Genomic DNA, 23,423 nt, shown 5'->3' with positions numbered 1-23,423 from the left:
TGAGCAACCCCCCCGGAGAAGGCAAGGCGAGGAGGTGATCGGGAAAGCAGGGGGTTGAATTGGCCAAGCCACCTTGGGTTCAAGAGCTGCCCAGCACCTTCGCTCCAGGAAGGGAGGCGCGGGTCCTCGGGGCGCCCAGGACCCACAGGAAGCCCTTGGCCGCCTCCTGGTGCTGTTGCTGGCCGACCCTCATTCCTGGGCTGGCCCCCCGTGCCTGGAGTTTTAGGACCGCCCCATGCGGCCATGGCCTTGTCCTGTCCTGTCTCTCCAGGCAGAACTGGAGCCAGGGCCCCGGTCTTCCCTGACTCTCGTACACCTCACCCCCCCTGCCCACCCCCGTCCGCTGTGGGGACAGCACCGGGGGGGGGGGGGAAAGGCTTCCTTCTAGAATCTGAAGAACAATCTGAACAGTCTAAGACTATTTTCAGATTGACATCATTTGCTGGAGTCCCAAGTCCCGGTTGGAGATCATGTCCCAATAGAGGAAGCTGGGAACGCGGTCGTATGAACAGAGTCAACGTCTCCAGGCCCTGCGTGTCCCTGAAAGCTGTGGGTGGCAGTTTGAGGGTTTCTTCTGAGCCGTTTTCCCTCCCTCCACTCCCCCCAGTCGCACCACACCGATCGTCCAGAAACACACACCCGTGACGCAGCTCGCAAGGGCTCGCGCAGTGGGATGTCGCCACTGGCGACTGTGCAGCCTAGAAACGCCGGAAATATTTCATAAAAATGACTGAGTTATAAGTCAGGCCCGCGCATGGCAGGTTGTGATGGAAACCGCAGATCTGCTTTGGAAAAAAAAAAAAAAAGGCCAATAATTCGAAACCCAAGAGATTGGGATTCCGAAATCAAAGGGAGGAGGCGGGGGAGGGGCGGGTGAAGGAAGTGAAATTCTTGAAATTCACTCCATTTCTCGGGGGTTCTTCCTTCCCTGAGCCACGAGAAGCGAGGCCACGGCAGACCACCGGGCAGCGCGAGGCAGGAAGCAGCACCTCCAGGAAGTAACTCTCCTCTGTTCTGGATCCAAAGACATGACTCTTCTAAGATGGAATGTATCTGGCAGGTTGTATCAGGAAGAGGGAGGCACAATCTATCAGAGATCTGGCCTCTAACTGATGAAAACGGTGGTGGGACAAGTGGGGTCAGGCAGTGGGGAGGGGGCCCCAGGGCTCCAAGAACTCTGTTTCCGTGGCGATGGTGCCTGTGGCCCAAGCCTGGAGCCCACGCCACGGACACAGGGTCTGGGACCTCATCTGGAGCATAGTCGCCACTGTGCTGCCATCTTGTGATATGGATAACCGTCCCGTGGGCAGAACCCATCAGAATGAGGCTCCCTGCCCTCCCCGCCCACCCCGCCCCGCCCCCACTACGCCACATCTCTGGCCAAGCTGGTCCAGGCTGGGCAGAGACGGGGTGATGCTGAACACCCACCAGGAACCCACCATTTTCCAGGCCCTGGCGGGTGCCTTACACACTTTACCTCATTAAATGCACCGCCCCCCAGTCTTGTGAGGTAGAAATAATGACGCCCATTTTATAGGTAAAGAAATCCAGGACGTTTTAGGAACGTTCCCAAGTTTGCAACTTATGGTAAATGGTAAATCTGGTTGTTTCTCCCGAATGTGTGGTTCCTGATGCTCTGCACACGGCAGGCCCGGTTGTGGTCAGGGTCCCTTCCGGCGGGGAGGAGGTTGCTATGGTTACCGGTAAGTGGAAGGAATCCAATCCCCATGTTTGCCAAAATTCACAAAGGGGCAGACCTGTCAGTCAGGCCCTTTTTTGAAGGGCACTCTCAGCTCCATGAGCGCGAGACCTGTCCCCGGCCTTGCCCCATGTCACCTCTGTCACCAGGTTCTGGTGGGAGCCAGATGTGGGCAGAGGCACACGGCGTATTCTGCCCCAGCCCCCTCCCCTTTTATCTGCATCAGTCGAGACAGGGCTGCACCAAGAGACATCGCGGACCCCCTGGGGCCTCCCGGGGCTGGAAGGTTAAGGGTGACAATGATGGATGGCCTTGTGAACTGAAGAGCTAGGATTTAGAGAGCAATCTAGGAGCCAGAGGGACAGAACCCCTGGATGGTGTGGCCCCTGAACACTCCCCGAGGCTGAGGGCGAGCCGAAGAGTTTGGCCCCCACACTTGACTTTTCTGGGGGCGCCTGGGTGGCTCAGTGGGTTAAGCGTCCGACTCTTGGTTTCGGCTCAGGTCATGATCTCACGGTTCGTGAGTTCGAGCCCCAAGCTGGGCTCTACGCTAACAGCATGGGGCCTGCTTGGGATTCTCTCCCTCCCTCCCTCTCTCTCTCTGCCCCTCCCCCACTCGTGTGCGCACACGCGCTCTCTCTCGCCAACTAAACAAACTTTAAAACACAAAGAAAACCTGAGTCTCTCCATCTAATTGCACACAGCGCCTGCCACCCGGGTCTCCGTGAAGAAAGAACACGCAGCATTTCCTTCATGTGGTACTGAGCTCACCTACATGAAAGGCAGTGACCCCACTTGCTAGGCCAAACCCTGAGGGAAAATAATTATTTTCCAGCAGACATTTCTTAAATGATTCTTCAAAGATGCACCCCCCATCCCCCCTCTGCCGAGAGGAGTACCCCTCCCCCCACTTAGGGGCAGAGAAGCCCACGGGCCTAGAACAATCTACCCTTAATGAGAGCCGCCTGGCAGCCGGGCCAGGAGGAGGCCTCGGAGGGTCCGCTGCTCGTCGCTCTCTCTCCTCGCTTCCTCCTGCTGCTGCCCCACTGGCCTCTCCTCTGCAAGAAGCTTCTGCTGGGAACCCCGGCTGTGTTCCCGTGGCTCTCGGTCAGCTCTGTCCCCCTGGCCCCTCCGTCCCCTCCGTCTCCGCAAGGGCCGACCCGTTAGCCTCACCACCTCAGGTCGAGGCCCTGCCACTCACCAGCCCGCTCCCTGTCCCCACCGGGACCTGCCTCCTCACGACAGTGGCCGTCACAGGTTCGCATGGGCTCGGTCAGGCCACGTCCCTGCAGTGCCGCCCGGAGCTCAGGCTGACCGGCCTCGGCCCCTCCCGTCGCTCCTCCCTCCACCTCCACGCTTTCTTTATCTTCCATCGCAGAGCCTGGTTCTCCCGAATCCGATCCCTTCTGACCACTTGTGGCGTGTCCCCAAGACGTGGCATTTTCCAGTTTCTTTCTTTCTTTTTTTGATACCTTACATTTTATTTATTTATTTATTTAAAAAAAAAAAAAATTTTTTTTTACAACGTTTATTTATTTTCGGGACAGAGAGAGACAGAGCATGAACGGGGGAGGGGCAGAGAGAGAGGGAGACACAGAATCGGAAACAGGCTCCAGGCTCCGAGCCGTCAGCCCAGAGCCCGACGCGGGGCTCGAACTCACGGACCGCGAGATCGTGACCTGGCTGAAGTCGGACGCTTAACCGACTGCGCCACCCAGGCGCCCCATATTTTTAAATTTTTATTTATTTATTTTGAGACCCAGAGACGGTGCAAGGGGGGAGGGGCAGAGAGAGAGAGAGAGAGAGAGAGAGAGAGAGAGAGAGAATCCCAAGCAGGCTCCGCACGGTCAGCCTGGAGCCCGATGCAGGGCTTGAACTCACAAACTGGGAGGCCACGACCTGAGCCGAAACCAGGAGTGCGAGGCTTAACCAACTGTGCCACCAGGAGGCCCCAGTCGGTTTATTTCAAGTGTGGGAGTAAAGTCTTTGCCGTCGCTGTGGACTTGTGCCTCCACGGTCGGCCATGCGCAGAGCCCTGCTGGCGGGAAGGGGGGGGGGGGTGTTTCCGGATTCCCCGCTCCAGAGAACACGAGGGAGGAGGCTAAGTGGCCACGTACGCTGACCTCCGAGCCTGGCAGTTCCAGAAGCACGGAGACCTGTGGGAACGCCAGGGAGGCCCTCAGGCCTCGGAGAGGGTTTGCTTTCTCACGTGAAGTCACGGACAGACAGCACAGTTCTTGCCCCCGGAGGGAAGAAGAACCCGGCTGCCACGGAGTCCGATCCTTGGAGTTTGGAACACAGCCCGTCTCAGACCCAGACCTCACTTTCCCCGTTGGTGACGAATTAAAAAAAAATATTTGTTTTCGTGTTTTGTTTTATTTATTTTTGAAGGAGACAGAAAGACAGAGCGTGAGCAGGGGAGGGGCAGAGAGAGAGGGAGACACAGAATCCGAAACAGGCTCCGGGCTCTGAGCCATCAGCACAGAGCCCGATGCGGGACTCGAACTCCCGGACCGCGAGATCGTGACCTGAGCCGAAGTCGGACGCTCAACCGACTGAGCCACCCAGGCGCGCCCCCGTTGGTGATGAATTAAGAGCGGTGTTCTCTGCCATCCCCCTTAGTCTTTTTAGCCTCATCCGATCTGAAACTTTAGTAGTTTATTAACATCTGCTCGCAAGTCTAGTAGCTCCCACACCTTTGTTGGTGCCCTGAAATGTTGCCCAGTGTCTGTGAAGCACGAGGCTGTGTCCGGCAGCTTCCCCACACCCACTCAACAAGGCCGGACCAAGAACTCGCTGCGCGTGCTGAATCCCACGCCCGGCGCATAGCGAGGGCCCGGCGAATCCCAGCGTCCTGGGTCATTTCTTGTGTCAGCTTGACTGACTAGGCCCCTGGGTGCCCGGACATCGGGTCAAACGTTCTCCCGGGTGTTTCTGTGAGGGTGCCTCTGAATGAGATGAACGTTTTAGTAGACTGAGGAAAGATGGGCCTCCTCGGTGGGGGTGGGCCTCACCCAAACAGTCGAAGGCCTGAAGGCAGAGCAAGAGGGAGCTCCTCCTGCCTGCCCAGCACGCTGGGCCTCTCCGGCCTTCAGATTGAGACCGAATCTTCTGGAGTCTCCAGGCTGCTGGCTTTCCGGCCGGAGCTACGGCATCTTCGGGTTCTGAGTCGGGCCTCTGGACTCGGACGGGCACCACGTCGGCTCTCCGGGGTCTCCAGCTGGCTGACGGCGGATCTGGGGAACCCGTCAGCCTCCACCAGGTGAGCCAACCCCTCGCAGTGAATCGCTTTACGTGTCTACAGTCTGAGGGTCCTCCCCGGACAACCTAGTGCAATCAGGTTATCCGAGCGGGGACTAGATCTCCATTCCTTGCAGCCGGCGGCGTGTCAGGCGCTGTGAGTGCGTTCGCTCCAAATCGCTGAAGTGCCCGCTCTGCGCCCAAGAGAAGGAACCACGCGGTTCGTGCCACGGCGGGGACGAGAAGGTCGCAGGTGCCAGACTCGCTGTCGGTCGGGATCTACTCGGTTCTTTATTACGGCAGAAACCAGCAAGGGTAAATTTACTTATTATCGTGAGCTACACGGCCACACCTTTTCTTCTGTGTGCTTCAAACAAACCCGTTGTCACGGTAACTCTCTGAACACAAGATGCGACCTGCCTTAAAGAGCCTGAGAGCTAATTACAATAGTGCTTTATGTGTAGTTACACCTTTCTTCTGAGGAGTTTAATGGACCCCACTCATTAAGCTTCACAAACATCCTCTGAAGTCTGCAGGGGACAGATACTATTAGATCCATTTTACAGGCAGAGACACCAAGGCACAGACGGGTTAAGCGACTTGGCCACGGACTGGCAGCTTAGCCGCGAGCAAGTCTGGGCCCGACCCAGGCCTCCTCTTGTTGCCTTCTGTTGTCTCTGCTCACCGGGCTCCCTTCTGGGTTCCGAGAGCCCTTCTTCCCGAAAGGCTCGGCTTCCCACAGCGTGCCCTGCCACCGTCCAAGTGCAGAGGGGGTGCTGCAGGGGTGAGGGAGGGAGCGGAGCAGGGGAGAGAGGAAACCACTGCTCCATTGGCCTCGTGTGGCACAGTCAGCGACGGGCCTTGGGGGCCGCGCACTCGGCCTGATGTTGGCAGGGGGGAGGCGAGGCCGCGGGGCCACAAGCCGACTCCCAGGCGCACCTGCCTCAGTCGGGAGAAGTCTGCCCCTCAGTGCCGGCCACGCAGGCAAAACGCAGCCTCGGGGGCTTCTGCTCTGACTCAGGGGCCCTCCGAGCAGGGCCCGGATCAGCAGCGGCTGCCATGGTGGGAACCCCTGGAATCTGGGGGCTCCTCCAGTATCCGTGCCTGGAATGTTCCCCCCCCAGATGTCCTTTCAGATCTCCCCCCTGCCAGGGGCGCCTGGGTGGCTCTGTTGCTTGAGCGTCTGACTCTTGATTGCAGCTCAGGTCGTGATTGACGGTTGGAGCCCCCCGTGGGGCTCTGTGCTGACAGCACGGAGCCCGCTTGGGACTCTCTCTCTCTCTCCCTCTCGCTCTCTCTGCCCCTCCCCTGCCTGCTAGCTCTCTCTCAAAATAAATAAATAGACTTAAAAAAAAAAGCGCCTTTCCCCAGGCTCACTTCTTCCCCACGCCTGTCCCCATGTGGCCTGGTTGACCCGGCGGCAGCTCCCCCGGCCCCCATCCCGCGCCTCAGCTCCAGTGAGCTCGGCAGGGATCCCGGTCTCCCCGTGACCCACCACGCAGGCCCCAGGGGCGCAGCACCCTCTGCTTGGTCCCCGGCACGGGGCGATCGCTCAGTATCCACACGGGCCTCGAGTTTTGACTCAGGGTGTGAGCGGAACGATGAGGATGAGGAGCGTGTAAGGCGGGGGGTGGAGCACGGGGTCCCCGAGTCTTGTTTGGGACACGCCGAGCCTGACACGTCCCCACACAGGCGACAGGTGCAGCTGATTGGTGGGTGGCTCCGGGACACCCAGGAGAGGTGACACAGCGATCCAGAGGTGGTGACCGCTGGGAAGGGGAACGAAAGGTTCGCCGAAGAAGTCCCCGACTGTGTCAGCATTGTGTGGGCGGTGAGGGGAAGGGGCTGGCAGTGAGACCAAGGAGGACGAGGGCCTGGAGGACGAGGTGTCCGACAGGACAGGGGAGTCAAGCGGGGTCAGAGAAGTCTGGCCTCAGATCTGGCAAAATCTGGAGATGAGCTTCCAGCCTAAGAGCTATTGGAAGACGGAAGGAGGGGCTGCGGGCAGATGGACGCAGGCCTGGGGCCACGAGGAGGAGGGAGGAGGCAGTCAACTAGCCTGTAGATCGGCTGTGTAGACCCGCTGTGTAGAACCGTGGGCGGCAGAACCAGCAGGGGTAGGAGGGAGAGAGAGGAGGGTCGGATGGGGAGGAAGGTTTCAACTCCCTAATTTTGAACCCACAACTGGAGCATCTGAATTGGGAACTGGGTGTGTCATCGGGAGGACAGCGAGTTCCAGGGATGTGATATGGGAAACCCACGCAGGCAGGTGTTGCTGCTAAACTTAAAGATTCTTTCAAATCCTCGGAGTCTGGGACTCATGACTCTGTCCTGGTCCGAAAGAAACCCAAGGCCACTAGAAAAGTAGTTGGCCTCTCTCCCACCCAGCAGGAAAGCATTTGGCCCTACGACCTTGAAGTTCCTCCTCTGGAACCTGCCACAATCACTCGCCCCCCCGGCATCAGGAGAGCAGGGCGGCACACAGATTTTCTAATAAATTTTTCACCCACTGTGTGCTTGTTCGTGATGAAGGACAATGTTTGGAGTACGGGACGGCACCCTAATTCCCCATATAGTTCATTCAAGTAGAACTATTAGACCGTTTGTATTGCACTCATTAATTTAGGTAAATTTACATCGGGACAAAAACTGATTTTCGAGAAGGAAAATTACTAGGACTGGAATTTTCCATGCATATTCAAGGAGACATATAGTATCCTAAATCAAGTTACTATATATGCCTAAATATAAGGAAGTTCCAGATATAAGACAATTCCATAATTTCCCAAGGAGAAGAAAAAAAAATTATACCAACTTGGATACGTAAACTTTTTAGAAATGTTGATAAAATCACCAAGTATCTACATATATATGTGTATACACACACACACACACACACACACACAGTTTTCTAATGCTTTGTCCTCTTTCAAAGTATGAAATAGAATTCTGTCATCCCAAGACCCAACACATCCATTTACTTTGGACTTTGCTTGGACTAAAATACACTTCTGCTATTCTCAAATGTAAAGAAGAGACGAGTTTTCTATTGAATATATAATGTGGAAACTGGTCTTTGTCACAAAGAGTTAAATGGTTATGTGAGGGTCACCATCTGTATTGGCTCAAAAACTCTAGAGTTTTGTTTCACCTTCACGGTTACAAAGGTAAAGTGAAGGCTGAAAATCATTTCAAAACCAAAATTGATCAAATAAAAACCCAGCTTTTTAATGCATTGAAAATTTGCCTGAAAACTAGAAAATCTTCCCCGTTTCTTTATAAAGCCACGAAAACTTTCTTCTATAGAATCTGTTTTGCATTTATTTCTTTCAATGTTTTTACTTATTTATCTTGAGAAAGAGAAACAGAGAGTGCACGCAGGGGAGGGGCAGAGAGAGGGAGAGAGAGAATCCTAGGCCGATGCGGGGCTTGAACTCACGAACCGAACTGTGAGATCATGATCTGAGCCGAGATCGAGAGCTGGATTCATAACTGACTGAGCCACCCAGGCACCCTGAAATATGTTTTGCATTTAAATGATGCTGACAGAGCTTTTAAAAAGAATTGAATATTCATCTTGTACATTTAGTAAAAAAAAAAAAAAAAAAAAAAAAAAAAAAATTCTTCTAGAAGCTCAGGCAAAATGTCTCACCACACAATGTATCACAATTACAAGTTGTGGCAACAAGGACACCTCTGGGGGATGAATTTCAGTGGGCTTTGCACCAAGTTTCTGGAATACAACAATACAATCCACCTGTTCGGGTAGGCAGTGATTTTCAACTTGGGGCTGGATCTACCATAGTGGTTCGAGAAGTCAATTTATTTATTTATTTATTTATTTATTTTTATTATTTTTTTTTCAACGTTTATTTATTTTTGGGACAGAGAGAGACAGAGCATGAACGGGGGAGGGGCAGAGAGAGAGGGAGACACAGAATCGGAAACAGGCTCCAGGCTCTGAGCCATCAGCCCAGAGCCTGACGCGGGGCTCGAACTCCCGGACCGCGAGATCGTGACCTGGCTGAAGTCGGACGCCCAACCGACTGCGCCACCCAGGCGCCCCTCGAGAAGTCAATTTCATGGGTGTGAACTTATTACGTGGATGGGTGGGGGGTGGGGGAAACGAAGGAAACTGGAATAGGATAGAAAGAACAATCACAGGGAGCTTAATAGGTTACAGTGTGTATCACTTTTGATATGCATGTGTTCTGGGTCCCAATGTCCAATGTGTTTCTTACTGTGGGGCAAAGTAAGAAACATCTGGAAGCCAGTGGAGGTAGAATTTAGGAAACCCAGAGAGGCAATAAAACCAGGGGAAAAGAAAAAGCAGGGCCCATGCTTCTCAACTCGATGTCTTGGGTTTTATTCCTTTGAAGAAGCAATCGGTTGTTCTCCAAAACTGATGGCGGGGTAGAGAGGTAGGAAGGAGAAAAAGGATCAGGACGGACAGTCAACTGGGGACTAAGAGATTCAACCAGAGCAAAGGCTCTGAATCAAGAGTGAGCTTGGTGTGCAAAGCACAGAAGTTCAGGACGAGGGGAGTTGAGGGGAGGAAGCTCACTCTGGCCCATAGCTTTGCTTCTTAATTCAGGGAGGAAACAGAAGCAATTCAAGGGAGTGCCCACCAGCTTCCCTCTCCCTATCTGCCTATCCGTCACCTACCTACCTGAACTTGCCTGTGTATTTCGCCTTCTCTCTCGTTACAATCTGCCCGCGTGTCTATGCAAGGTCACTGCGTCTATCTATGCACCACACCCCATTCCCTCCTTTGCTACTGTGCTGGTTCTAAACTACGTCTACGCATTCCTTCTAGGGTGGCCCAATCTAGCAAATAAAGATATAGGTCATCCATTAAACTTGAAGTTTGGATAAATCACAAGTTTTTCACGTAAGGATGGCCCATCCAATATGCGGAACATACTCTGAAAAATTACTTGCTTATCTGAAATTCACATCTCACCAAGTGTCCTGTATTTTATCTGGCAGCCTTACCGATGCTCCTTACGCTCAGAAGACGGCACCTAATTGAGTTGGGGGGTGGGGTGGGGGGGTGTACTTTGCGATTCTTAACAAACGGAAGAAAGAGGAAGTGCTGACGCATGACCTCTGGCACCAGGTGATGCTTGAAAGCATCGTGCCTTCCATCTTGGTCTCTCTCACGCTTGGATCTATTGCTCCGGGGAGTTAGCTACCAAGTCCTGAGGACAGCCCCATGGAGAGGTCCAGGTGGCGGGGAACTGGGACCTCCTCCTGCAACTGTGTGTCTGGGTGTGGAAGGGATGTGCCCTCCAGCCCAGGTCACGCCTGCAGACGACAGCAGCCTCGGCTGACGCCTTGACCGCACCCTCATGAGAGGCCCTGCATCCACACCACCCAGCCAGGCTGCTTTTGAATTCCCAACCCACCCAAACCGTTAGGTGACTCTGTTATTTTAAGCCGCTAAGCTTTGAGGTAACTTGTTACACAGCAGTAGATAACTACTACACTTACTGATGCTGTCACTCTGGAGATGGTCCTCTCCGCCATCATCACTTTTTCCTTCCCCTGGATGATTCCCAGCAACATGCAGACGTGCTGGGATTTCTCTCGTTTTAAAGAAAACCGTCTCTTGATCGCACACGTCCTATTTTCTGTTCCCGTATGTCCCCAAACTCCAAGTGTTGCCCACCATCCCTCCTTCGGACTCCCTTTTGCTGACTCCCTCCTGAACCACTCCAGTGAGGCCTTTCTGCCCTGAGACGGCTCTTGCCAAGGGACAATCGCCCCTGTGGTATTGAATTCAAAGTTCCATCTAACTCAACTATTCATTGAATACAAATTTATTAAATAGCAACTATGTGCCAAGCATCGTACTACATGCTGGATATACAGCAGTGAACAAAACAGACCAAAAAAAAAAAAAAAAAAAAATCCCTGTCCTTCTTCAGGGTACATTCTGGTGTGGGATGGGGGTGGGGGACAAACAATAAACAAACAAAAAAAGCAGCACAAATATTTATGGATAACATAATATCTGGAATCAAAATCTTTCAAAGTAATGGGGCCAGCGGGTAGGAGTTCACGGTGAAATGACATCAGATCGTTGTTAATTACTGAAGCTGGGTGATGGGTACGTATGGGGGAGCACATTAAGCTGTCTTCTGCTTCGGTACATGTTTGAGAATTTCCATAATAAAGTCTCTTACAAGCACACCGTATTGGGTATCCACTGTGGTGTGCGGGGGGCAAGGGCGTGACCATTTAACATCGGCTGGTTGCTCCCTGAGTGTGACAGACACGCCAACGGCCGGCCGAGGAAAAGCACCCCGAGCACAGGAAATGCACCTGCAAAGAGAACGCATCTGGGCTTAAGGGAATGCCCGGAGTGTTCTAGAAGCAGCAAGGTCAGTGCCTCGGTGCCCCTGCCTGTGCACTCACAGGTCAGGTCTGTGCTGCTCATGGCGGCCGGAGGACACACGGTGTGGGTCTCGCACGAGAGATGAAAACCCACACAACTGTCTGAGGAACTCTGTAATAATTATAGTTGGAGGCCTACCAGTACACTCCATAAACAGTGTGGAAAAGAACGTCATTAAGGGTAGCCCAATTATGTTAAAAAAATATCTGCTTCTGCTCTTAGGACAGATGGTGAGTCCCACGGATAGAGCTGAAACAATAGCCTAACTAGAGAACCGAATTCTCTCCAATCTCAGAAAAAGAGAGATAATCTCAGAAAAAAAAAAGAGAGATAATCTCAGAGAAAAGAGATACAGAGAAAGAAGAAAAAGCAGCATTGCCATTTACGGTGCTTTGCTACACGCACGGGTGTTCCAGAAAGTTACCTACGTACGTCTCTTGAAAAACTAAGTTGGGTTACACTTATCACAGATGTGACTTCTTAAAAGGTTCTTTCCGTAGAGCTTTAGGCATAACCATCAATAGGGGAAGAGTCAGATTATGGATCATCAACCATACAGTAAAACAGTCTGAAGTTTATAAAAAGCAATGAGGTACATCTCTCTGCATAGGTCCTCGCTTGAGAAAATTAGTTCTAAAAATCAAGCTGAGGAACAGCATAAATAGTATGACCCCATTTGATTACCAAAACAAATGTGTATATAGCTGCTTATAAGACGGAAGAATATTTGAAAAAATGTGTCTTAGAGCATCAGGAGTGATCTCGGGGGATCAGATGGGACTAACGTGTTATAATGGGTACAGGTGACTTTGATACAATTCTTTTCTAATAAGGTTTTGTAATTGGGGTATAACATGCATACGGAAAGGTGTACCAGTCGTGAGGGTAGTAGCTTACCACCCACGTTGAGGGGCAGAACCAACCAGAGCCCAGATGCCCCATCGTGCCCACTGTGTGCCCATCAATTTCCCCTTTCACTTTCTTTCAAACAGTTGTTTAAAAACATATTTAGGGGGAACCTGGGTGACTCGGTCAGTTGAGCATCTGACTCTTGATTTCGGCTCAGGTCATGAGCTCACGGTTTGCAGGATTGAGCCCTGCGTTGGGCTCTGTGCTGACAGTGTGGAGCCTGCTTGGGATTCTCTCTCACCCTCTCTCTGCCCCTCCCCTGTTCGCTCTCTCAAAATACACAAATAAGCTTAAAAAAAAAAAAAAAAAAAAAAAACCAAAAAACGGGCGCCTGGGTGGCTCAGTCGGTTAAGCGTCCAACTTCGGCTCAGGTCATGATCTAATGGTTCATGGGTTCGAGCCCCACATCAGGCTCTGTGCCTGGAACCTGCCTCGCAGGATTCTGTGTCTCCCTCTCTCTCTGCCCTGTACCCGGTCGTGCTCTGTCTCTCTCTCTCAAAATGTAAATAAACATTAAAAAGAATGTAAAAACCCCACATTTAGGCATCAGGTCAGGGATATTAGAGACTGAGGGGCATCTGGAGCAGGATGAGGGGAGAAATCACCGCTCAGTAGCCCCTGGGACGGTCCTGGTGTGGAAACCAAGCCCCCATCTTTAGGCTGTGCCCGGCTCCCTAACGCCCTGCATGTACTTCTCTGGTGGAGACCCACAACGTAGGGCTGGAAAGTAATCCATCACAAACCAAACAATTACCAAGTATGAAACTTGTATTTCGAAGAAGGGAGAAGATTGTGGCGGGTACTTGAAGAATCTCAACCCAGAAGAGAGGGGGCTATTCTAAGGCCCCGACAGGGGGGCCCCGGGGCCTGGAGGGGGCATCTGTACATCGACCTGCTGAGTAAGTTTTCCCTGAACACCCATCACAGATCCCTCTGCCCTTTCGGGGATCCCCCAGGACAAGAGCTGAGCGAGGGGCCGCCCTGCTCTGGAAAAACCTCGGTATTAAGAACTCGGCTGAGGGGCGCCTGGGTGGCTCAGTCGGTTGAGCATCCGACTTCGGCTCAGGTCACGATCTCGCGGTCCGTGAGTTCGAGCCCCGCGTCGGGCTCTGGGCTGATGGCTCAGAGCCTGGAGCCTGTTTCCGATTCTGTGTCTCCCTCTCTCTCTGCCCCTCCCCCGTTCATGCTCTGTCTCTCTCTGTCTCAAAAATAAATAAACGTTAAAAAAAAAAAAAAAAATTAAAAAAAAAAAAAAAAGAACTCGGCTGAGTCCACAGGGGCGTGTGCAGAGGTGAGGGAAGGGCGGCACTCGTGAACCTCGCCCCATGCTCATGCTCACCTAACACAAGTACCTTAGTTAATTCCCACAAACGTGAAGCACCAACCTCATTTTACAGGAGGGAGTGAGACTCAAAGAGGTTAAATAAACAGTCAAAGGCTACCGAGTGGGTGGGCAGCAGGGCCGGGATTGAACGAACCCTCGGTCGGGCCAGCTCTGTGGCCAGCGCCCCAGCTCCTCGCCCCGGGGAGGCCCCGACCCCCCATCTTAGAAGAGCCCCCGTGGCTCACTGGCTCCCCACCCCCAGGGAGTGTCCCCCAAGAAGGGAAAGAGAGGCCTGGGAAGGCCAGGTATAGGTGGGAAAGCACCCGGCCCCAGGAAATAGGTCTGCTCAACCCCCCGGGGGGAAAACCCGCAGCCAGCAGTGTCCTCGCCTCACTTCTGGAGTCCTCTCTGAGGAAGTGGTCGACGTGGGAAACAGAGAAAAGGAAGCGCAGAAAAGCTGAGGCCCCTTCCTTCGGGAGGAGGTGGTTCATAAAAGGGGTTCAGGGGATAAAAAGCTGGAGAAGGAGGGCAGTGGCTCCAGGGATGGAAGCAGGTGAAGCCTCTGGTCCCAGAGCACGAGCTGGGCTGGGTGCAGGCAATAAATAAGAGTCTTGTCTGGCGAAGAGTCTGCCCCACACATAAGCCACACGTACACACAACACGGACTCACACACCACGGACAAGACACCTTTTTTTCTGGAAGCAGACCACACCTCTCGGGCCTCAGAAGCGGACACCTGTCCGCACAGAAGCAACAGAGATGTGATGGGGACGGGGGATGGGCCGGGAACGTGAGCCGGGGAGACCCGGAGGGATAAGGAACGTGCGGCAACAGGAGGAAGAAAAGGAAGGCGGGGAGAGTGGGCTAAGTCCGGGGCCCCGAGGCCAGCTACACACTCCGCAGCCTGCTGCCCTCAGCACGTTCTACCTTCCCTTTGTGCTTACAGCATTTTCAGAAAGGTTCTGTCATTTGCGGGCCAAAGAGCCCCCGTTCCAGCTGTGCATAAAGAAACACGCTTCCAAAATCCCACGAATACCTGGAAAACCAGGGAAACCAAATTTAATTTTCAAGTTAATTCAAAGAACGGGATCTGTCTCAAAGAAGCCGCTAAAATGAAAGTATTTATTTTTACAAATGTTTTCTCTAGCCAGCGTATCTCAAATTGCACTTAAGAAACAAACAAAAAAATCTGTACTCTTGTGAAAAGTTAAAAGAATAACCAGTAGCTTCCGTTTCCTGTTTTAGGTTGTTATTACCTCTAAACTATAGTCTCTTGGTACACGAACGTCTTTTTAAAAGTCCCAGACTAACACACGTACAAGCCACAAGCGTCCGAACGTCTGACCGCGAAGCAGGCCGGCACCCGGGCACCGGGTGGGACGGGGCGGGTTGCCAGTGAGTGGCAGGAGGTGCTGCAGGGAGGAAAGTCCCGGGGCCACGAAGAGCCTGCAGTTTCAGCCCACAGTGACTTCCCATCTCGCGGCACACGTTTCACAACGTGGAAGAACCACCACCTGCTCCCCCTGATTAAAACCCGGGGAGGACCGACTGCGGCAACGACGACTTACAGAGGGCAGCCTGGGGGCGACGCACTGACTGGCGGGGGCGGGGGCGGCTGCGGAGTCTGACGCGGAAGCGGAAGCGCGGGGACAGGCCGCCATTCACCCTGCAGAGGCGCCAAGGGGTCACGGGAACCACGCACTCCGAGGGCGAGCGGTCCGGGCGCTCCTTCCGCACCACACGTAGGGTCATTCCCAGATTCAGTGAAACAGCCGTCCCCGTCTGTGTCTTGACTTCAGGTGACCGGCTGAGCGACGCAGTGTCTTCCTTTCCTGTCGGTGCAGTTTCTCAGCCTCTTGCTGCTTCTTCTGCTGTTCAGACTGAAGGAGGAAGAGAAGTGAGAGAGACGGAAGGAAAACCCCAATACCCCCTTTACAGAAAGGGGACCGGCAGACCACCAACAGCCACAGCCCCGCTGCGGGGCTCTGGAAAGACTGCCCCTGGGACTCCGGGGCACATGGTCTGGCCCCTGGACTCTGCCCCCACAATGCTGCCCTATTCAGAAGCCAAAAACACGTATTGACGTGGCCCCAAACCCAAAACAATACTTACAGGTACTAACGGTGTATTTCAACCCACCCACGATTAAGTATCATCCGCCAGAACTGGTTCCAAAGATTTTCCGGCTGTTTCCGAAGAGTCAAACTCCCCTCGGCAGCCAGAGATTTGGTACCGTTAACCACCTACAAAGGCTGGGCGGACAAGTGGCCTGCGAGCTCCTGGCGGGGCGAGCAGGCCGACCGCGCCGAAGGCGCCCCGGCCCCCGGGGAGGCCCACTGCTTTCAGCGGCGCTTCCTCGACGCAGAATCCGCAGTGGAGGGAAGAGCCGTGTGGTTTCCAAATCACATCTGACGGGCCCGACGGTACCAACTCTCGAATGCAAAGCTCAGAAAAGATTCTCAGCTGGTGGGACTGCACAAAAGGGAAACTAAGAAAGCACTGCCGGGACCTAATCTTTCCGAGTTGAAAAGCGCCGCCTTACAGACACCTACGAGGCTTGCCTGACGGTGGCCCGTGTTGCTCTCCGCCCCGAAAATACTCCTCTGTGTTCTGCTCCTCAGGGGAAGTCTCTGTCCTCACCCCCAGCTGGTACGACTCAGTACTTCCCGACCAGACCTGAGAGGTGAGCGAGTGGTGGGGAAGCAGAGACGACCCGAAGCATCGAGGCCCCTGCTCTAGGAAGCTCCGAGACGGGGGCTCCGAATGAGTCCCTGAGTTCTCTTTCTGATTACCACTGTTTCCTCAGAGCCCATTCCAAATCAATCCTGCCGCACGTTCCTGTCCCGTGTGTCCCGAGCTCCTCCGCGCCCACCGTGCCTCTGCTCCGGGCCCCTTCGGCCCACTACTCCTCGGAAAACAGCCACACTCAGTTTCGAGAAATACAGACGGTCAGTTTTCTGCTAAAACCTGTCAACGGCTTTCCACGATTCCACTTAGGTCCGAGGAGAAACCCACGGCCCACTCACAAGGCCCCGCAGGACCAGGCCCCCTGTGCTTCCGGCTGGATCCTCCTCCCGGGATCCCGTTTTACACACGCGGGCCCTCGTCCGCACCCTTGAGCGTGCCCGACTGCCTCCCTCCTCAGGCAAGAACTCTGCCTCGGTGGTACCCTGAGCCTGGAGCCCCGCCTGGCCCCTCGGGGCTCTCACCCTGCACATCGCTCGCCCTCCCCGGCCCCCGTGTGTAGGTCAGGCCCCGGCGGACGCTCTCACCGCACTTCTGTCTTCCGCCGGGGTCCCCGCCACCACCATCATGATGGAACTGGGGGCGTGCTTCTTTCGACAGACTGAGAACCGGAGAGGCGAGGACCACATCTGTCTTGTTCTGTGTATCCCGGGCACACACCCCAGAGCGGACATCTGAGACGCACTTGTTAACGGTAAGCTCAGAAAACCCGAGGGAACCCGCCTACCGGCACACCAGGTAACAGGATCAGGACCCTTGTAGAGTCAGTCAACAAGTCAACACTGGGCATCAAATATTTTGTTTCTTCATGTTAAAAAGTATCCCCGAAAGTGTCTCTCATCCAAACAATTTCGGGACATGATGAACCACGTAAAGGTAAACGGTGCGCTGGAGCGTTTCTGCAGCTTCAACACGGACGTCCGTCCCAGGCGTTTCCCTACGGGTCTGGTGGAAGAGCAACCTTCCGGGAGCACCTCCCTCGCCAGCTGCACACTGCGCGGGGCCCTGCCAGGCCTTCCCCACCAAGGCAGGAGCCTCCTGAGGAGTCTGTAAGCAGCCACGACTGTCCCGCAGACGGAGCCCCATCCAGAAAGGGACCCGCACCAGCCTCTCTCTGAAAGGCCGTCCTGGAAGACGTCCACACCACGTGACCGGTCCCTTATGATCTATGGGCCAAGTAGCTCATCTCCACGTTTTCCTTTCCTTCTCCATCTCGGTCCTGCCCCGGCTGCTCTCCCACAGTCACCAGCAGGCCGGCCCAACGAAAGGGGGGACACAGGCGCAGGCGAGACCACATGGAGCAGCCTCGCCAAGGATCTGATGAGGGAGGAACTACGGTACAGGAAATTCGAAAACTGGATTTGGGACCTAATCCTACTTTTGCCACTATACAATTTTATTTTTTTTTTTCCAACGTTTATTTATTTTTGGGACAGAGAGAGACAGAGCATGAACGGGGGAGGGGCAGAGAGAGAGGGAGACACAGAATCGGAAACAGGCTCCAGGCTCTGAGCCATCAGCCCAGAGCCCGACGCGGGGCTCGAACTCACGGACCGCGAGATCGTGACCTGGCTGAAGTCGGACGCTTAACCGACTGCGCCACCCAGGCGCCCCAACCACTATACAATTTTAAATAATATGAAAGCATGAACTTTCCCCTTCCATTCTATTCACATATTAGAAGTATACATGAGGGGCGCCGGGCTGGCTCAGTTGGTAGAGCACGTGACTCTTGATCGTGGGGTCGTGAGGTCGAGCCCCACATTGTGGGCAGAGTTTACTTTAAAAAAAAAAAATGGGGCGCCTGGGTGGCTCAGTCGGTTGAGCGTTCGACTTGGGCTCAGGTCATGATCTCAATGGTTTGTGGGTTCGAGCCCCGCATCGGGTTCTGTGCTGACAGCTTGGAGCCCGGAGCCTGCTTCGGATTCTGTGTCTCCCTCCCTCTGCCCCTTCCCCGCTCATGCTGTCTCTCAAAAATGAATAAACGTTAAAAAAAATTTTTTTTTGAAGTATATATATAAATCTTGGAAAAACTTGAGATTTTACCTAAATATATCAGACACCTAGTAGAGAAAGAGATTTCTATTAAAAACTACACAGATCCCTAATTATTCCTAAGTAAAAATGAGATTTAAGAAGTTAAAATTTGGTTACTCAAATGATACAACTGGCATAAATCAAATATTAACTGATGCATCCCCCAAAAGTGTTTCACAGCCTCTGCTTGACTCAACCATGGGGCCATTTTAGGTATTTCTTAGTGCTTTTGTTTTTAGCCAAAAAAAAAAAAAAAAAAAAAAAAAAAAATAGTAATAACAATCATAGTCATAATTTCAGAGCCATCCTATTTTCATTTTCGCACAAACTCTGTAAGCCCCAGACAGTCAGGACTTTCCCTTTACAGGGAGACCAGGGACCAGAGACCAGAATGAGCCCAGTGACCCAGACACCACACCTGCCGCCCTGTCCCCCCGGGGACCCTGGGACCCGCCTGCCTCTGCCTCGGCCAAGCTGTGTGCCTGCCCTGAACCCAGGAACCCAGGAGGGGCTGTGGCTGCGGAAGAAGTGCTAGAGCGGGAACATGGTTCCTCGGAGGGGAAAAGCCTGGGAGGGCAGTTCTGAGGTCAGACACACACACACACACACACACACACACACACACACACACACAGCTCTACTGGAAGCCTAGTTTCCTTTCTTGAATGAAAAAACGTAACATTAAAAACTTACCCTCTTTAAGGTGAACGTCAACTGTTTGCTGCCAACTGTGGTGTCTGATATACTCAACGTGCCATTTTTTGCCTCAAGTTTCAAACGATCTTCAAGCGTTTTACTGTGGGAAATTTAAGAGAATGATACGTTAATTAGCATTACGTTTTGATTTAGCATTTGAAACCAGTTTTAATGAGCACTGCTCACATGGAGATAATCCTTTACCCTTGTGGTAAAGGCAGAAAATGGCATTCATTTAACACAACCTCTGGAAGAATTAGCGGCGCTCAGCCTTTGCTCACACCCAGTAGATACGCCGGTAAAAACAACAGCTGCCCAAACAGCCACTAACTTAGTATTTTAAGTGGTGGTTCCAAATAGATTTTCTTTTCTTTTTTTTTTTTTTTTTAATTTTTTTTTTTTTAACGTTTATTTATTTTTGAATTTTTTTTTTTTTCAACATTTATTTATTTTTGAGACAGAGAGAGACAGAGCATGAACGGGGGAGGGGCAGAGAGAGAGGGAGACACAGAATCGGAAGTAGGCTCCAGGCTCTGAGCCATCAGCCCAGAGCCCGACGCGGGGCTTGAACTCACGGACCGTGAGATCGTGACCTGAGCCGAAGTCGGACGCTCAACCGACTGAGCCACCCAGGCGCCCCCCAAATAGATTTTCAATGATCGCCGCTTATCTTACTAAATCACATTTCTGAAGCCAAGATCCAAGGAGCACTATTTCTGAAGCCTGTAATTTTCTGTAATGGTCAGCGGCACGTATGCGTCCAAAGCATTTCGTATTTAAAGCAAGCACAAGGTAGGAGAGTGTTTCACTCACCTCGTCGAGGGAGCGAACACACAGATCAAGTCTTCCAGATCAAGGCTTGGAGAAGGGCCACGCGAATTCTGATTTTTCCTTCGCTCACTCTTAGCTCCCTGGACTACACTCACCACCTATCGCATGAACAACCCGAACTGCGAACCGGTCTGACTACAGACGAGGGCAAATTCTATCCGATTCCGTCTACTCACTCACTGCTATTTCTCCAGGTGACTTTTCCTTCCAGTTTCTTACTTGAATTACTCTTCCCGAAGCACTTTACCCCAAATGTAAATTTTGTTTCATTTCTCGATCACATATTCCAAACTTTTCTAGAGTCTCTTTCTGTACTTCCTGTCCCCGTTACGGTTTGCTGTGCCCCGTAATTCTCTGTCATCTGCATAATTAACATCGTTGTGCCCCGGCTTTACGATCAAGACGTTCCATTTGTATTTTGCACATGTAACACTTCATTGCATGTTGCTGTAACGTTTTATTAGAAAATCACAACACCGGCCCTTTTTGTTAACTTGGTTCGGAGGGGGAAAAAACTGCGTTAGGCTTAAAGACAAAAACTTCCCGTTTTAATATTAGCTCTAATGCCTGGAGAAAGGGCAAAGCAGCAACACCCTCAGGTGCCTGTGATGGAAACGGGTGCGGGGAGCAGAGGAAGAAAGAAGGAAAGAACGTGGTTCTCTCTTCTATTCCCTCCTCGAAAAGAGTAACCGCACTTCCCTTTCAAGTTAATACTGAACGACCTGACTGAATTGGAAGACAGCTGAACTGGGTGCAGGGTTTTCTTTTTCCTGAAATACGATCTTCATCACTAATTACTGGGCAGAACACTGCTCCGAAACGCCCCGTAAGATAAAGTGATGCTCCTTTGAAATTCTGAAGGAAACGTTTGATGTGCACACCACGAGAGATTTATCTCCAATTTACGACTGGTAGTGATGTACGAAACAGGTCTTCTTTACATAATTTGAGACGTGAAGTGGTTAGCATAAAAGTGGCACTCTTTTCTAAGCAATAATGTTATTAAGAAGCACTTTTAAAGTACTTTTCATCTTCAAAGCGCTTTACAGACGAACTAATTAATCCTTTCAACATCCCTGAGACACAAGTATGTATCCTTTATAGATGGCGAGAAGGGAGGTGAGAAGCTAACTGGTCGCCCCAGGCCACACAAGGACTCAAGTCTAAAAGCCAGGATTCCGGTTTGAGAATTTCTGGTTTCCAGGAGTGTGCCACACCAAACCCGATTTGTCAAGTTTTGTGTAGGAAATGTGTCCACTGGGTCTCCTAAATGACAAACTTCCACACGACAAACGGAACGGAGGTAAGATCTAGTTTACTTTTTTTTTTTTAACAAGAATCCCGACGTGAAGCATACACGGACTCCAGCGTGGATGGGAGTGATGTCGGCCTAAGCACATTCCTCGGCCTGTTCGTGCCGTTTTCTGTTCTTTCCTTTCGTGGCTTCTGAATAGCTCCGGAGCCTTGGAGACAGGGTGGCACACGGAAAACACTAATTTGGGCAGAAAGTGACTTTTCAAGTAAATTGTGGGCAATTACTACTCTTTTAAGAATGACCTTATTTCCTCCATGATAGGGTCTATAAATTCTGGTTTCCTCTCAATGTACTTTCAATGTGCACTTGTAAAAACTTGTTCTGTCTGGGCTGCTTGGAAAGACAAGCGGAGTTTTAGAATGAGCCGTGGCACAAGATCAGACACAGGCACTGAGCGTGCAGATTTCTACATTAAAGCAAGCGCCCCTGCCCTCCCTTTGAAAGTCAGTTTACGGTACGTGGCTCTAACCAGCCATCCCTAAGCCAGCGCCTTGAGAATGAATTCAGTCAGAGACGATTCAAGAAGCAGACAGACACCTGAAAACCATCTACTGTAACAGAAGAACAAAATGCACAGGGCCACACCGTGTGTCACCAATAAGTAAGGTTAAGAATTGCAGGGAAAAAAAGTTCACTGTCACAAGCTGAACGGCCCCCTTCCCCCCCACCAATGTGTGGGGACTGGTGAGGAAGATAGATGTGGGCTTTTAAAGGTTGAAAGAAAGAGATTACTCAGCACAGGACAGACAGGGCGATGAGGGGAAGAGCCAGAATTCTCAGCAAGGCGATCTTTAAAAAAATAAGGGGGGGCACAAAGTACAAGGGGAAACATCAGATCAGATATTTATTGTGTGCCCCAGAACTAATGCACCTCAACTGAGTTTTTAAAAATCACTTTGTGTGGAGGTACGTTGTGCTAGTTAGTACAGCACTGAGAGGAGTTAACTCAAAACAAAGGACTCATTCCTCCACAGTCTACACCAAAGGGAATAAGGCGGCAGTGGAGAAATGGAATCTACAGATAAATGGCAGATGTTACATACTCTGTTTAGAACAAATGACTCTGACAGATACTTACAGAGACCGTATGGGTTGTTGAAAACGGTCTGATGCTCTCTGTCTGCAGGTGCTCCTTCGAGGCCCCTATCTTCGCAGATGTGAACTGAAGTAACCAGGGTGTCTGGATACCTCATCTATCAGCTTTGTTCAACTTTAAAAAGATTCCTAACGTCCACTGTTGTCGCAAGGGCGTGGCAATAGGCACTCTGGTAAGAAGCAAAGAGCTCAAGGCCTTTCTTGAGGGCAATATGGCCGTATCTATCGCATACCCCTTTTGATCCAGCAAGTTCCATGACTAGGTCATACAGCCTCTGAAGGAATTCCCGCACGTGTGTATATATTTATCACCATGAAAAAGGGAAGAGGAAAGCAAGGAACAACCTAACCATCCTGAATCCGGGAATGTGACCCATGTGATGGCCCATCCACCTTATGAAAGACTGACGCAGCTCTAGGTAGGCCTCCACGTACTTACAAAGAAACATTTTCAAGACTTCCTGCTGCATGAAGTGAGAAGTTCAACCGCCATATGATTACAGCAGGGCCCATTCCCGTCCAGGAAAAAGCTAACACTGACCACGCGTGAGTGACAGCAGTCACCTCCGGGAGGGAGTGTGGGGTCAAAGGGAGATTCGCCTTTTATTCTACACTCTTTTTAAGTATTACAATGACAATGTGCTTATGTATCACCTGAGTGCCTATCAACTTGAGTAAGATTCTTTTACCAAATGCAACTTTGGAATGAAATCACTTTCAAAATCAGATTTAAAAAATGCTTGTATTAAAAGAAGAGCGCGTGCCTTCCGCTCTCATCCACGACCAGTGAGGGAAATGAGCTGGAGGGTCCGTCCACAAAGTGGATAAAGTCGTAGGTGTGATAAGCGGCTTCCCAAGAGCTACTAAAAGCACCTGGTGAACAAGGTGAATTCCTCCAAGGCAGGAAATGTCTTTGAAACCTTTGAATTTCCAAGGCAGACCACAGGCCCGGTGCTTCAAAGAACACTTTCCTACTGAAGGGCCGCCTGGCAGGGAATATGTATTCCCCCGAGGGGAGGGGGTGAGGAAGCTGTGCTCTAGGAGCTCCCCCCTGCAAGCTCCCCGTACCCCCTTCCAGCGCCTCCCAGCACCCCGCCTCCAGAGCCTCCCCGAGACCCTACCGCCCTGATC

General features: G+C 52.0%; 1 protein-coding gene across 1 annotated transcript in view; it reads right to left on the bottom strand.

The window, feature by feature from the left end:
* Nucleotides 1-14,491: 14,491 nt before the first annotated feature.
* NOL10 (nucleolar protein 10) overlaps nt 14,492-23,423 on the bottom strand; it is a 92,877-nt gene continuing 83,945 nt past the window's right edge. Inside the window, exons 20-21 of the mRNA XM_045447743.1 lie at nt 19,049-19,151; nt 14,492-15,453 (exon numbers count right to left, since the gene is read on the bottom strand). Coding sequence (XP_045303699.1) covers nt 15,334-15,453; nt 19,049-19,151 — 223 coding nt within the window. The 3' untranslated portion in view covers nt 14,492-15,333. The remainder of the gene's footprint in view (nt 15,454-19,048; nt 19,152-23,423) is intronic.

This window comes from Leopardus geoffroyi, chromosome A3 (genome assembly GCF_018350155.1).
Source record: "Leopardus geoffroyi isolate Oge1 chromosome A3, O.geoffroyi_Oge1_pat1.0, whole genome shotgun sequence".
Taxonomy (NCBI): domain Eukaryota; kingdom Metazoa; phylum Chordata; class Mammalia; order Carnivora; family Felidae; genus Leopardus; species Leopardus geoffroyi.
This window is presented reverse-complemented; position numbering and strand designations above follow the sequence as displayed.